The 16,262-nt window shown below is 39.9% G+C and overlaps 1 protein-coding gene across 1 annotated transcript; it reads left to right on the top strand.

The window, feature by feature from the left end:
• The first annotated feature begins 2,505 nt into the window (after positions 1–2,505).
• On the top strand, positions 2,506–14,326 carry alms1 (ALMS1 centrosome and basal body associated protein). The gene is made up of 12 exons (XM_054614266.1): positions 2,506–2,649; positions 3,893–4,067; positions 4,346–4,466; positions 4,569–6,453; positions 6,549–6,708; positions 7,177–8,289; positions 8,410–8,525; positions 8,933–10,013; positions 10,350–10,472; positions 11,317–11,472; positions 12,785–13,733; positions 14,228–14,326. The coding sequence occupies exons 1-11, from the start codon at positions 2,506–2,508 to the stop codon at positions 13,543–13,545; spliced, it is 5,835 nt and encodes a 1,944-aa protein (XP_054470241.1). The 3' UTR covers positions 13,546–13,733; positions 14,228–14,326.
• The last annotated feature ends 1,936 nt before the right edge of the window (positions 14,327–16,262 follow it).

Raw genomic sequence — 16,262 nt, 5'->3', positions numbered from 1 at the left:
TGATTGGATGCTGGGCCTGCCAATCACTGCAAAGTGGGCGTGGCTTGACGTCATGCCTGAGTGCAGCACTGAGGGCAGAAACGCCCAGCGACGCTCTGTGCTTGTGCTGTCATGGTGCCTTAAAGCAGCTACAGTTAACTAATGTAAATAAGATATGACTACAAAACACAGAAATTATGTAAAGTGCTGTATAAGTCTTTAATAAATACTAATTCATAAATCACAATAATAATTGGGTTATATATTACAGTCATTTAGCAGACGCTTTTATCCAAAGCGACTTACAATAAGTGTATTCAACATAGGTATTCAAGAGAACTACTAGTCACCAGAAGTCATAAGTGCATCTCCTTTCTTAAACAAGCATCTAAAAGCATAAACCAGAGCAAAAGTACAGAAACAAACTAATACGAATACAATAAGTGCAACAAACTAATACAAACTAATAGAATACAATAAGTGCAACAAACTAATACGAATACAATAAGTGCAACAAACTAATACCAATACAATAATTGCAACAAACTAATACGAATACAATAAGTGCAGAAACAAACTAATATAAATACAATAAGTGCAACAAACTAATACGAATGCAATAAGTGCAACAAACTAATACGAATACAATAAGTGCAACAAACTAATACGAATACATATTTTGGGGAATATGCATTCACATGTACATACTGTGCTGTCTCCCAGTAGACCACATGCCACTAAAAACCTCTGCAATACTAATACACTGTGCAATACAATAGTTATAATAGTTTCTGTCTGTATATATAATATAAGATAAGATAAGATAAGATAATCATTTATTAGTCCCGCAGCGGGGAAATTTACAGGATTACAGCAGCATAAACATAGTAAAAAAACAAGATCAAGTATTATAAATAAGCAAATGAGCAATAAAAAGAATCCACAGTAACTGCAATATTAGTAGACCACACGACACTAATACACTGTGCAATACAATAGTTATAATAGTTTCTGTCTGTATATATAATATTTCAGTTCTACAACTTTATTGCTCATTTGCTTATTTATAATACTTATTTTTGATCTTGTTTTTTCTACTATGTCTCTTGTTTGCACTATCCTCTATGCTGCTGTAATCCTGTACATGTCCCTAATGCACTAATAAAGGATTATCTTATTTTATCTTATCTTATCTAATAATCCACATCATTTATATCAAATCAGTATTTCTTTATTTGCTCTATTTGATTTGTTTCTGTTATTATTATTCAGATTCTTACTCTTATGAGATTGTATAGGACCTCTTACAAGTCAGGGTATTTCACCAGCTGCCAAAAATATATTATTTTATGCACTACAAAATGTAAAAATACAAATAAATCCAATATATAATTAATTGATATGTGCAGCCTTGAAAACCACAGACCTGCAGCTAATTAAACCCAAAGAAAGGCAAAACACGAAGATGATCCACTCCGTTTTATTTCCGGGACACCATAAAAAACAAAGGAACTGAACAATCTAAAAGGAAAAAAAAAATCAAAACATGTTATAAAATTCCCTGACATCTTACATTAATTACAGAAACTTAAAAAGAGAGACAGTTTGACTCCATTTATTGACCCACTGTTGTAGAAATGGTTACAGCTGCAAAAACGTGACTTACCCATTAAGGAGTTTAACTATAATAATAATATATATTATTATAATATATGTTATTATAATATATATATATATTATATAATATTATTATATAATATATATTATTATAATATATAATATATATCATTATATATATAATATATATTTATTATTTATAATATTTATATTATAATATATATATAATAATATATATTATATTATTTATACAGCTGCAAAAACGTGACTTACCCATTAAGGAGTTTAACTATAATAATAATATATATTATTATAATATATGTTATTATAATATATAATATATATTATTATAATATATAATATATATTATTATATATATAATATAGTATTTATTATTTATAATATTTATATTTTAATATATTATAACAATATATATTATATTATTTATACAGCTGCAAAAAACGTGACTTACCCATTAAGGAGTTTAACTATAATAATAATATATATTATAATAATATATGTTATTAAAATAATATATATTATATATATATAATATATATTATTATATATATAATATATATATTTATTATAATTATAATATTTATATTATAATATATTATAATATATATAATAATATATATTATATTATTTATACAGCTGCAAAAACGTGACTTACCCATTAAGGAGTTTAACTATAATAATAATATATGTTATTATAATATATAATATATATTATAATAATATATAATATATATTATAATAATATATAATATAGTATTTATTATTTATAATATTTATATTATAATATATTATAATAATATATATTATATATTTATACAGCTGCAAAAACGTGACTCCATCCTCCTCTCAATAAACGATCTTTCTCTCTCTCCAGTTCAAATCAGTCACATGTCTCCTCCGCTCGTTTCCGGGTTTTTTGTTTTTTTCCCCCTTCGTATCCTAGCAACGCTCCTTGGATACGAGCAGGCGGGAGCGCGCTCTCGGCCGCGGCCTCACAACAACAGCAGCAGCAGCAGCATGGCGCTCCCTCAGGTTCATTTGCATATTTTAAACCCTCTAATTCGTTTTTACTTATTTTTTTGTGGTGTCCGTGTCCAATACAACCGGAGGAATCTGCCTCACACGGTTTAAACCACGTTAGCCGTTTTTAATAGCTAGGTAGCTAACTGCTAACTGCATGGCCGGGTTGTTTGCTAGCTAGCTAGCTAACAAGCTAACAGGCTAACTAGCTAACAACTCAACATTACTTCTTCTTTTTAAACGTCATTTTCAGACACATCACTGCGTTTCCATCGTTATAATGATGGAAGCAGATCACTGGCTGTTACTCAGATGCTACATGCTAATAATTAGCAATTTGCAAGCTAGCAGCTACCTGTTGCACAAAGCTAACTTATGGCTATTTTGGTTTTCTTGTCCACGAATTATATGTGATAAATAAAGTAATGATTATAATATTAATTATATTTATATATATATATATATATATATAATATATATATATATTATAATATATAGTATATTATATTATTATCTTATATATATATATATATATATATTATTTATAATATATATATATATATATAATAATATATATTATATATAATAATATAGTATTTATTATTATTTATAATATATTATATATATTATAATATATATTATATAATATATTATTTATAATTATTATAGTTAAACTTCTTAATGGGTAAGTCACGTTTTTGCAGCTGTATAAATAATATATAATATATATTATTATAATATATATATTATATTATAAATAATAAATACTATATTATATATTATTATAATAATATATATTATAATAATATATATTATTATTATATTTAGTTTAACTATAATAATTATAAATAATGTATTATATAATACAATATGTTATATTATAAATAATATATAATATATTATTATAATTATTATAGTTAAACTCCTTAATGGTTAAGTAACGTTTTTGCAGCTGTAACCATTTCTACAACAGTGGGTCAATCAGTGCAAATACAAGAACAACAGCATCATTGTTCACAAACTGCACTGCAGGATGTGAGGAACACAAACTGTTGTGAAGGTTCTCTGCTGTTTGTGGAGGTGGTTTGAGACATTTTACAGGATGCATCACAGTGTGTGCAGCATGCTCCTCTCCACTACCACCTCTAGAGGTTACACAGTTGTTTTAAGCCTCCAGAGAAACTGCTCATAATAGGTTACTAAGCTGTGTTAAAGGGCAAAAGAGGACAGTAATAGTGAGTCTATTTGTTCACAGAGGGAGGCGCTGACTCCTCAATTGCCAGCAGATGAAGATATGACTGTTGGACAAACATCCTTAAATCAACTGGGAGCTCAAAGTCACAGATATGCCAGTCAGGACCAGATGCAGCCCAGGTTGGAAACAGATGGCTGGGAGCTTCAACAGCCATGGGGGCGTTCTTTTCAGCCAGGTATATACATCGAATAAAACAATTAATTTCACCCAATCACTCAAAATGTAAACAGAACTTTATGGTCTGTATGTACATATTTCATCACATGATTTCATGATATCTGAGTTGATATGGATAAAACATAACATTGGATCTCATGATAATGGGAAGTTGAGGGCAGTGATTGCTTGCATACAAGTTAATAATATAAGTTTTTAGGATTTATTCTGCAGTTGTAGTTTGTAACTCTGTTTGCGATGCCTGTGAGTAACATTCAGAATTTTCGTTATCATCAGGATTTCAGGACAGTAACCTGTCTCCAGCCCTTTCACTGTTGCCTTCAAACTCCGGAGTGGAACACAACTTCACCGAATATTCTTTATTCCGACAAAGTGACAATGAATTTGCCCCTTTAAGGTAAAAACGAAAAGACAATTATTGGTTCTGTGGAAATACTTATCTATAACATTTCATTTGAATGTTCAGAGGTTTCTAATTGTATTTATTTACTTTTTGAAGGGCGTACCCTGACATTTCCGTGGCATCCGAGAGATTTCACCTTCCACTCCAGGATCGCACCACTCAGGCCTCTGAGCGTGGTTCACTGTCCCAGCACCCTTTGGCCCAGGAGACCATCCTGTCTGAAGGAGTGAGCAGCTGCTGCTCTCTTTCCCAGCACAGCTTGTCACTAACAGACGAAGGCAGACGAGAGGAAATTGTTCACTCCCCACCGATTTCCACCACTGACGGACAGGGGGTACCATCCAGAGATGATGCCAGTAACAGGAAGAAGGACTTAGAGATGCTACCTGACCCTCTATATAAGCCAGTAGGAGAGACTGCTGAAGATGAGACATTCTTTCTGAGTAAGGATATTCCTGCCCAGCATCTTCTGGCGCTCCTTCAGAAAGATATTGGCATGCCAAGCAACAGTAGTAGTAGTAGTGCTATTTCCTCTGCCTCAGAGACCTCTGTGAAGGCCGCTGGATCTTATGCCGAAGAATCTAAAAGCACTAACATTTGTGAACCAGCCACTGACCAAAGCATGGTTAGAAGAGAGGGTCCTCCGGGTGAAGCTTCTCTTCCTCAGCGGCAGACTCAACAACCTGACAAAGCTTTATTCCCTGACCAATCACAAACCTTGTCGTCGGAGGTCTGTAACATCACCATGGGGTCCCGTAGCACTCAACCTGATGACAGTAGTGACGTGTTACACAGAGAGCTGCTGTCTGAGGTAGAGAGGTGCAGCAGACGTGATGCTGGATCTAAAAAACAGCAGCGGGACAGTCCTACATCGCCCGGTCAATTCTTCACACCTTATCCCACAGGGACGTCTGAAGGCAAGCCGGGTGTTACCAGAACAAACCTGGGTGGCCTGCAATGGACAGGAGCGTTTTCAGCAGGAGTCGAACGGGGTCACAGAGAGGAAGACCTCTTGTTCACAGGGAACCAAACCGGGATTGATGGGTCCTACCTGGGTTGCCTTCCACAGTCTCAGTCCACTCCGGGAGTTTTTAAGGCTCCAACTAAATCTAGTGTCAAGGCTAAATTAGGGCGACTCTCTGCCATAGATTCTAATAAAGAGAACTCCTATCAGTCAAACACAGGGACCTCTCCACAGCCAGATGTTCCTGTGGCTGATGTCCGTCCCGCAGACACAGCAAATATGAGCCAAGAGGAAGCTACCTCTGCAAAAGTCCAGTCTCTCCCAAGTCTCAACTATATGCAGAAAGTAGACGCTTGGAGGGCAAACCAGAGTTCAGGCACGACGTCACTATTTGATAGCTTGGCACTACAAGGGTTCTCCGGCATCTCTCCTAAAAAGAAAGCTTACGATGCAGTATCGGACCCTTTGAATTGCATCCTGACTCAGCAGGTGAGGAGTTTACAACAGCCTGCTGTTTCAAGTGCTGCCAATCAGAATGTGACGCAGAGCTCCTCCACAGCTCCCTCTGGCTCTCTGACAAAAAGAGGGGAGGCGGTGGGCAGGGCTCCAAGTGACAAAGATAACACGGGGTCTGCAACAAGACCCTCTGCCTCACCCTTTGGCAGGTCGCAGTCCCACTCTTCTCTTAGCACCATTGTCATGTCGGCCCAGAAGGAGGAGCAGAAAAAAAGATTTGCAGAAGAAGAGAGCAGTCAGATTCAGGTTGATGTCCATCATCAACCAAACGCCACAGACCAACCTCAACCTCGCATGAGCCTCGGTCATTTTAGCGATGTGTCACTTGATCAAGATTTGACACTCTCACGTTCCCAAGATAGTCACAACAGTGGAATTAAATTAGGAACTTCCCATGGAGCGTCTTCTGTTGTCAGCCTGGAGGTCGATAACTACGCGCCGCACTGGACCTCGAAACTATCAACGCCACCTCCTCCGCTCAACATTGAAGAGCGAATACCGGTAATTGAATAACTTGAAATCCATATAAACAAGCATAGGATTTTGAAATACTATATAGATTTGTATACCTGATGCTGTATGTATTTTTCTTGCAGTTGTATCTGCATAACCTGGGTATCGACCAGTCTCCATCAAAGATTTTAACTCCATTCACAACCAGAGGGCCAATCAGAGAGCCGGAATTCTCTCCCACTGATCTCTGTACAATTAAAGGATCTGTTGGAACACCAACCAAGAGCACCCAAACCTCTGAAGGTACTTTTGCAACAAACGTTCTAAAGAGAAAAAATATTATTTTTATATTTGAAGAGTAGAATTTTCATTGGGCCATAAATATCTACCCAGATAAACCAGTTGGGTTGGTTGTGCTGAGAACCAAATATATATGAGAGTATCTAAGTAAATGTCATTACCTGTATTTCATCATACACTAAAGTAAATATGCTTAACCAAAAAAGTTATACTATTTTGTACGCCTTGTCTAAAGCCAAGTTGTATCTCCTGATCTTTGAAGAAGTATATGAGTAAATAATGTTTTGAATTTTGACCATTATGTAAAATCAGGCATTTCTTTTATTGTTACACATTCATTACGATTTTAAAATTCTCCTCTTAAAAGATGAATGGATCCTTTTCAACAACTTTTGAATGGTAAATGTACTTTATTCCCCATATAAAGCAATATTGGTTTATTTAAAAGACTCTCTCGTATTGTGTTTTCAGGTGGCAGTCCCCATAAAGGAGAGTTTTCAAGGTCCAGCGCTCTGTCAGTGGACTCCAGTACATCCATAACGTTGAGCCTGGACAGTCTTGGTCTGGGTGTATCTATCCCAGAGTGGCCTAGGAAGGCTTCTCCTTCTTCAGATACAGAATCCATCCAGAGCGAACGCAGACTGGCACCTCCCTCCCTCCCTGATGAAGACTCTTATCCTGCCACCCAGCAGCAGCACATTGACAGCAGCTTAACCAGCAGCCAGAACACCATCCAGCGAGACTGGGAGTCTCCGCTGCGAAGGAGCCTTAGTTTGGAGCAAAGTGCAGAACTTTCTACAGTTAGCTCGGCGGCCTTGTTGGAGATCCGTAAACTCCTCTCTCAGACGGAGAACGTGTTCTCTGCTGGGTCTTCGGAGGCTTCCTCGTTCTCCCCTGCAGCGCCCCGACTGCTCTCTGATGATGACATCTTCCTCTCACTCAGGAAGAAAACCAGCCGGCTCCATTACTCCTCATTCTCCTCCTCATCTGCCAATGAGGATCCCAGAACTCGACCCTCTCTGCTGTGGACCAGGTCCTCCTCAGACTCCATGCTGACCTCAGATAAACTGAGAGAAGGCTCCATTGGTCAAGAGAGAATGACTTCATCGTGGCAACCTGATAATTCATCCACACAAGCTTTTGTTCCTGAACCGGCTGCAGTTGCATACAGAAGACCACAAGATGGCACCGTTGGTAGAGGTGCAGGGCCGTCCATTGTCCTCTCCCAATCAGCCCGGCGGGCAGAGCCTGAAGGCTGCAGTGCTGCTCCCCCTGACAACACAGTCCCACCACAGCCACCAGTCATCACGCTTTCACCAGCGTTGAGCACACACCAGCTCACATCTACTCCTGCAGACACAGCGGGCGTCACAGAGGAGGAAAAACAGACGGCTCTGGATGGTCCTGTACAGAGCAGCCCCTCCTCGCCCAACTCTGAGGACACTGATCAGGGCGTGATGAGCGATGGGAGCAGTGAGAGCTCGCTGGCAGTCAGAGTGGTCAAGTTATTGCAGAGTGAATCTCCGGCCACAATGGTGTCCAGTACACCCAGTATCACTGACCAAGATGAGAGCAAAGCCAGAGGTAAGAGGATTCACACATTGTTTAACATTTTCTAATCTTGTTTTCAGGGTTACATTTTCTTTTTAAATAAATGTTTCAAACAAATGCATCTGCACAAGCTTAAATGTTTTGATGTTGCAGAGTGGATTAAGCTGAAGGTATCAGAACAGCAGTGTGAGCCTCTGGAGCTGGACAAAGAAGACAGAAAGAGGATCGAAGAGATCAAGAGAGAGCTGCTGTTAAAAAACCCTATAAAGGTAAATCACTGATGAAGAGCTCTTTATCATTCCACAATCTCATAGCAATCACTCAAAACATTTATAAAGTACTGTAAATTAACAATAACAAATTGTATTTTTGTCATGCATTTCCCTTTTTAAATCTTTTGAATATTGACAAAAATTGTTGTCATTTTGACGTCTGCTCCCAATCTCTGGACAGTACACGTGTCATGCCAAAGGTAACTGTTGTGTTGCAGGCATGGAGTGTCAAAAACAAACTTTATGAAACATTGATTCAAAATGTTTCCAGAGCAATTTTGCAGTGCAAAAGGTTTTTCTTTTGATGTTTGCAGAGGATGAATGAATTCACAGGATATCATAAAGTAGGACCTGCTTGGTCTCACAGTTTGAAACATACCTCTTGTATTTGTCTCTCCTTTCAGAGTCTTGGGAGCACAGATACAGAGAGCAGTGCAGCCTCCAGTGTTAGAGTCCTAAATTGGCAGGAACCCCCTCAGCAAGCAGATAAACTCCCTCCCCTCGGTGACGCCAACAACCAGCCGACCCAGACGCTGCAGAGCCTCCCCATAGATCTCACTAACTCCAGCGTGCAGCTACAAAACCCTCTTCACCCAGATCTAGAGGCTCAGATACGTGAGATCGCTGCCAGAGAAGGGGTAACCCTCCCTAGGACAAACCCTCACGCTCTCACATCTATCACCATTGCCACCCGCAAGCGCTCTCCCTCTCCCTCTCCCTCCACGTCGTCTGCGCCTCCCCTCAGTCCAGCACCAGAGCTGCTCCACCTGACCGAGCTCTCCACTGTCGAACACCCTAAAGATAAAAGCGTGCTTCCCCCTTCCATGGAGGAAGAAGAGGATGAGGCAGCCAGGAAGCCATCATTGGTCTCTGAACCAAGCAATAACCTGACTCCTCTGTCAGCACCAGGGAATCAGAAGAGACAAGACACTGTAGGAGGCCAGTTGGAGGGACCTCCTCCACCCTCACTGGGTTTATGTAGAGAGGACGTGATCGCTGGAATCGTCAACAGACAATCTTCCCGGCAAGATGACGAGTTATCCGTCCAGGACAGCTCTGTTTCTGGTGTCAGTCATGAAGCTGAACAGGCAACCGGTTCATCCACACCTGAACCCGCAGCCAGGACGGGTCATATCTCACGCGTCCTTCTCACTCTGTCCCCCAAAACCACTGATCACAGCTCGGCCACCGTTGTCCAGTCCAGTCATGTTACTCACGCCGTTAAAGAGCTGCCACATAAAGAATTTGTCCCCCTCAGACACTCCTCTTCTGCTGCCACCAGTCCGGACGAAGGTGTCGGTTTGTCCAGTCCACCAGAGTGGTACGACGGCAGAGAGCCAGTAAGACAGCGGGTGCCTGAAAGAGCAGAGACATCCACCCTGTTCAAAACCGCTGTGCCTCAGGGGCGGATGACCTCGACATCTACACAAGCCTTTACACCGTGTCACAGAGTGTCACCAAGACCTTCCACTACTGAAACACCAGGTAGGCTTATTGTGAAAATTACACTGTATGATAAAAACTTATCTCCAGTTATTTCTAATTCAGTTACAGGAGAATTTACCAGTTTTATAGTAAAGTTCCCAGAGCTTCACTTTGCTGTTTATCACACTATAAATGAGGGCTGAGCTTTAAACTAGATGATGGATGAGAACATACTGTGTAAGTTTGTGTTTCATGATATTTGCTCCAATGAGGCTACATATTGTGATTCTGCATTCTTAGCAGCTTTAGATCATAAATTGTCAACATGGCTTTATTCTAGATTATCTGTGCTTTGTAAAGATGATTATATGTTCAGTCTCACCTTTCCTTTTACAGCAGTGCCGGTTCTGTTACCTTATAAACCCCGTGGCAGTGAGGAGCTTTTCTACATCCCCCAAACAGAAGCCGACGTCTCCTCCACCAACCCTTCTGACACCACCATGGAGAGCTCTCACACAGGTAAATTCATCTTAAATGTAATTTTATCGAGCAGCGTAGATCACGTGGATCATTGGTTGAATTTCTACTTCATTACACAAACTCCATAACTGACTAAAAGTCAGTCTGACTTCTAGAAATCAGTCATTTTAAATCACAGATGATGAAAAAGGTAAATATGAGGCTAATGTTGGCTGATACAGGAGTTAAGTGAGGGCCATGTGCTCTACAGTTACACTGGACTGACACTCAACTGCGAGATGGAAGGAATAATGTTTTTCTCATATTTGTAGGCAAGGTGTTTTAAAGAAAATACATTAATAATAGTGTTAAGTAAAACCATAAAAACGCAAAATATATAATAGATAAGGAAAAGCATGAACCACAAACTGAAGACCACTGAAGATAAATAGGTCTTTGAAAATAACCGGACAGATTCTTGCATCCTGCAGCTGACTGAACTAATATCAAATAGTCAAACAGGTCATGAAATCAGTTTATTAAATCCAGAGAACTGAATTGTCAGTTGACTGAGGAGGCTCTGCTCTCTGTTCCCCTGAGCCTGTTTGAGGAGCAGCTGCTCTATTGTAACATACACCAGGCAGAGCATTAATTATTCATGTTCAGGGGCTGAGTGAGACAAAGGCAGAGCTGGGGCCCCAGCAGAGAGACGTTGGGAGAGAGGGGACAGCAGACTCCGTATCTCTGAACATCTTCTGTTCATTGCCAGCTGAAAAAAGAAGAGTTTTTGTGTCTTTTCCAGCAGTGTTATTCATCTGTTGTCTGTTTGGAATGAGGACAATCTTGTTTTACAGTCTATGAGTAGCACTGAGATGTAAAAGGACACCTTTTGAATTCTGACCAGGCTCAGACGACGCTGTGCCCCCCCGCTTCAGCAGCGAGGTCCTCGGGCACCGAGACGCTGGGTTGGACCGCGGAGTCTCCATCCGACACTCAGAGGGAATCTACAGCAAGAGGCTGAAAACAGCCACCTTCAAAATGAACGAGCCGGGACACAGAGGTGAGCTGAACATACACACAGACAGTATGCATACTCATTAAGGTGTAATGTGTTACGTGCATCTGTGAAACAAGCATCACCTGTCCATAAAGTGTAAAAATGAATTGTTGTAAATTGCCATTAATTGTTCATTTCTACACTATAGTTAAATTCAATCAATATAGTAGAAACTGTAAATGTACTTTGGTGAAAGGGACGTTGTTAATCTGTGATAGGCAATGCAGAAAAATACAACTTTTTGGGAAGAGCTTTAAAATACAGTGGGAAGGATTTTTACTAAACACTTTCCAATGGATCATAGGTTTTTTTATTTGGGTTGTGTCCCAAAAACACAATTAGATGGATAGATTTAGTTTGTTTCATACATGCCTGAATATCTTAATAGACTTTTACTTAGACTTAGACTAAGAATTATTAAACAATGGGTTTGGCAAATGGTTATTTACGTATATTCAAAGAAACACAACATGTTTGAAAAGGTTTTTGCTGCACTTATTGCATTCATTAAGTGTAAGGAGGATGAATGAATGCTATGTTTTGTGTGAGCTCTTAAGACAGTGGCTGTATACCAACTAAAATGTATGCAACACTGTCTACTGCATACTCCCTACGATTAAGTATAAAGTAAAATTACATTTATTATCACAAATGAAAGTCAACATTACCTTTTCCACTCAACTCAATATGTTCCAGTATTATTTTAAGGCAAATTAGAATTAATTAGAATTTCATATTTTTCTACAGCACATTATATATGCAAGTATCCTCTTAATTCTACCTTACCTCACTCGCCATCACTCGTAATTATTCTATCCATCAAATAATTAATAAAACCGTCCGCATCGCAGTCTGCCATTGAATAGTGCAAGAGCTGCAATGCATTCTGGGGAGGTTGAGTATATCCAGTAAGCTCACTTCTCTTACTCAGAAAGTCTTGCTATTCTAAGAAACATCCAGGCATTTCTTGCGTAAACTAAATCCATGCAGTGTGAACGTACTACATACTCAATATTATGTCATACAAATAGTATGTTAATATGTGATGTCAAACACAACCAGTGAAGTTTAATTAAATAAATATTATTTGATACTTTTGCTTTCAATTTAGAAATGTTTTATTAGGGATTTAATAAAATTTGTCGTTTTTGTTCTTGGTGTTCTTTGTTTTTAAATGCCTTATGTGAGATTTTACTTACACAGCTTTTCTTTGTTTTTAACATAAGGCAATGATTGATACATATATTATTTAGAAAAGCTGAATATTATCGTATTTCAATCATAACACCTGTTATCTCTCTCTTTCTCCTCATAGGTGCCTCTGTCTCAACAGATGTAGCCTCACAAACTGGGTCTCGAGCTCCTAAACCGTCTCCTCGGGTATCAGTTGCCTTCACCAGAGCGCCTTTATCGAGCAACATGGAAGCCTCCAAGAGAGACCAGGGGACCAGTCCGCTGGCGTTCACCAGTTATGATCAACCAGAGCGAAGCCGTGTGAGGTTTCAGCCAGTTCATGAGGACTACGAGGAGGGCCATAATCTGGAGCAAAGATCTGACCTCCAGCCAGGAGGGGAGCGAGACCAGGAGAGGAGAGACTCTCACCTCCCTCACCCTTCTACCCGGCAGAGCAGCAGCACTCTGGACCAGCTGTGGGAGAGGTTCTGTGACCGGTGGAGCCTGGAGGAGTCCCGACTAGCCAGCAACAGAGAGGCACCACTGCTGGAGCGACTAGAACGCCTGTCCCGTCTCATTCATAGCACAAGAGCAACGAACATGCCGGAACTACAAGAAGAAAAGCCAGGGAGGAGGGGAGAGGAGAAGAGGAGCGAAGGATGTGAGGCCAGAGGACTGGAGAGGAAAGTCAGAGGAGGTAGAAAGGTCAAAGGTGAACCTCCCGTCACTCTTCAGGCCCGGACGCAGAGGCTTCGGGTAGAGGAGACTCCTCAACCCACAGACGAGGACAGCCGTGACTCGCTCACCTCCAGCTTCTCTCAGGGCTCCTCCCCGAGTCTGTACCTCTGTCCCGCAGACAGAGACGAGTCGGGACATTGTCCACCGTCTCCATGTCCACCATAGACACGGCGCGGCTGATCCGGGCCTTCGGCGCCCACCGAGTCCAGCACCTGAAAACGAACTCCAGCCTCAGTAAACTGTACAGCACCATCAGCAAGCAGAAGGAGGGGAGGGAACAGAGGGGAGGAGGAAACAAAGAGACACCTCACATCATCACACTGTCAGAGACCACCGGCACTGATGAGTCCACAGTAAGTTTATCTGCATTTAATTGAATTTCATCAGGCTAACTTAATTCCAGATGTATAAAGATATTCATATTTATAAACCAAGTTCAATAAACGCAGCTCTATCAGGTCATCCCTATTCAATGCTTGTGGATTTTAGAAAATAAAAGCTTTAAAGTAAAAGCTTTAAAGTAACAACCCTGGAAATCCTTTTTTTAATTAAAACATGGCTTCATAATTCATCAACACTGTTTGAGAAAGAACTTCATAATTTAACAGAATTTCTCGACTGATGGGATCAGCCAAATAGTCTTTGTGTTTGGTTTTTTACCAGTATAATATCTTCCCCCGAGAGGTGCCGTTTTAAACTGTTAAATTTCAACAAAGGAGTTTGGAACATAATTTCCAAATATTTTGAGTATGGAAAAAAGTTTGCAGGTTGCGTTGTTGCAGGAATGTTTGTGTCTCAGAAACTGAAGCGGATAAATAGAATTCAGCCATCATTACTTTACCTTCAGGTTTCTGCTGATACTTCAACGTCAACCAGCACTTACACCCTCCCGCCACACCGCGGCCCTCCAGGACTCTGGCAGTCAAGAAGAATGTTAAACTGGTCAGCAGAGGCATCCAGGCAGGTCAGTGCATCTAAAGAAAATATCTTCTTTTAAAATTGAAACACTATTTTACCAAACACATTTGTGTATCTTGTCCAGTCATGTTTAAGTAACTGTTCATCACATTCACACACTAGTTATTTTTGGCAGCTTGCAAATGATTTGTTCTCTGGTCTCGACTTGAGCTGCTTTTTACTTGTTGTCTCTCTTTAGAAATGGATTCACTTCAAAACACAAGAAGTCAGAAACTTTCATATTTTAAACTGAGCTACATAAACATTTATCGGGCTGACTGACTCTGAAAGATACAATAGACTAACTTGAAGAAACTGATTAACCTTAGCATATTAAGGTTATAAACAAGCCATAATGCAACTCTCTGTAGAAGCTGCTACTCTCCACTCTAAAAGAAAGTCTGCTGTTGTGAATGCCTGTTGTGTTTATTTCTCAGATATACATATATAATCTTTAAATGTACGTGTTGAGTTTGTTTGTCTTCTACCTTTACTGTCATGTAACATCTTTGAGCATTGATGATATTTATTTTGTTATCAGATGTTACATACTTGTTTAGCTCTGTCACTGTTCCTCATGAAGAGTTTGGAAACTGACTTTTTATTCGCAAAAAGCAACAGATTATTTCAATTCTAGAGTTACTTGTTCCTTTCTTGCTAAAATGGAAGAATGAGTCAAGTAATTTGTTTGTTTATAGGAGGCAATTAATCACATTAATCAATTTTACATTGTAATAGCATAAATGTAAATATTCCAGGGTAGCTCCACAGTTTATCTGTACCCATAAAAAAAACATACATATACGTTTTAAAGTTGCAAACGAAAGTTATTCTTTAAAATATTCTTCACACTGTTGATTTCTTTTTCCTCAGGTTCACTGGAGCTTGTCAGTAATGGGACCCGACACCACACCAGAGATGTTGGAACCACATTCCCATCGCCTTGTGAATCCAGAACTTCCTCCTTGTGCAGCTTAGAGAAAGGAAGAGGAGGGAGGAGTAGCACCTCTAAGGGTCAGGGGTCACAAAAACAGAGGAAGAGCAAGAGAAGCCCACCAAAGACCTACCCTGAAGGTACGTCACACTACAAATGAGGTGTCTGTACTCTGAGCTATTGTTGTATTTTTGACTGGTTACAGTATATATTTAATACCAGAACAAAACTAAATCCTTTTAATTGATTATCTGGTTTGAATGTCTCTGGTCGTTTCCAGGTGTTTCATGGTTCATCTCTGCTGACAACCTGAGGTCAGAGGGGAGGAAGGAGAACCGGCCGGAGGAAGAGGAGTCGTCGTGGAGGCCGAGCACCGCCTGGTTTGAACCATACAGCAAAATCCATCCATGGAGAGAACCGCTGAGACAGAGACAAGTCCACGAGGACAGAAACCAACATCATGCTGAACCCGACGTAGATCCACGAACCAAAACCATGTCCTCTGGTCTGGCTCGCATCTCTCTTCAGGTTGGTTTCTCTTTTTCTTTTCACAAAACAAGTTATCTACTTGTTCACATACAAGATACAACGTTGGCAGTCCATTCTGATTTAATTTAAATGTATATACTTTAAATTCTGTTATTATTGATCCCTTTCGTGTTTTAAAAACATTATTGTTCCTCTTCAATCCTGCAGGAGGCTCTGGAGATGCGTCGTCCAGAGTTCGTCTCTCAGTCCAGGCGGAGGGTGAAGCGTCTGGCTCTGCAGGTGGAGGAGAGGAAGCTACAGGAAGTCTTCAGCAGAGAGAGAGGCGAACTCTTCAGCCGGCCTGGAGGATCAGGGAGGCTGCCGAAGCCTGCAGGTACTCAACAACACACACCAGGAGGGAAATGTGCTGTTTGTAACGTCAAACCTACTGGATACTACAGCTCTCTATTTCTGATGTTATTTTAAAAAAAACAGACTGATTACCTCTTATTTTATATGTTTG

The sequence above is a fragment of the Anoplopoma fimbria genome, chromosome 15 (assembly GCF_027596085.1).
Source record: "Anoplopoma fimbria isolate UVic2021 breed Golden Eagle Sablefish chromosome 15, Afim_UVic_2022, whole genome shotgun sequence".
NCBI lineage: Eukaryota > Metazoa > Chordata > Actinopteri > Perciformes > Anoplopomatidae > Anoplopoma > Anoplopoma fimbria.
This window is presented reverse-complemented; position numbering and strand designations above follow the sequence as displayed.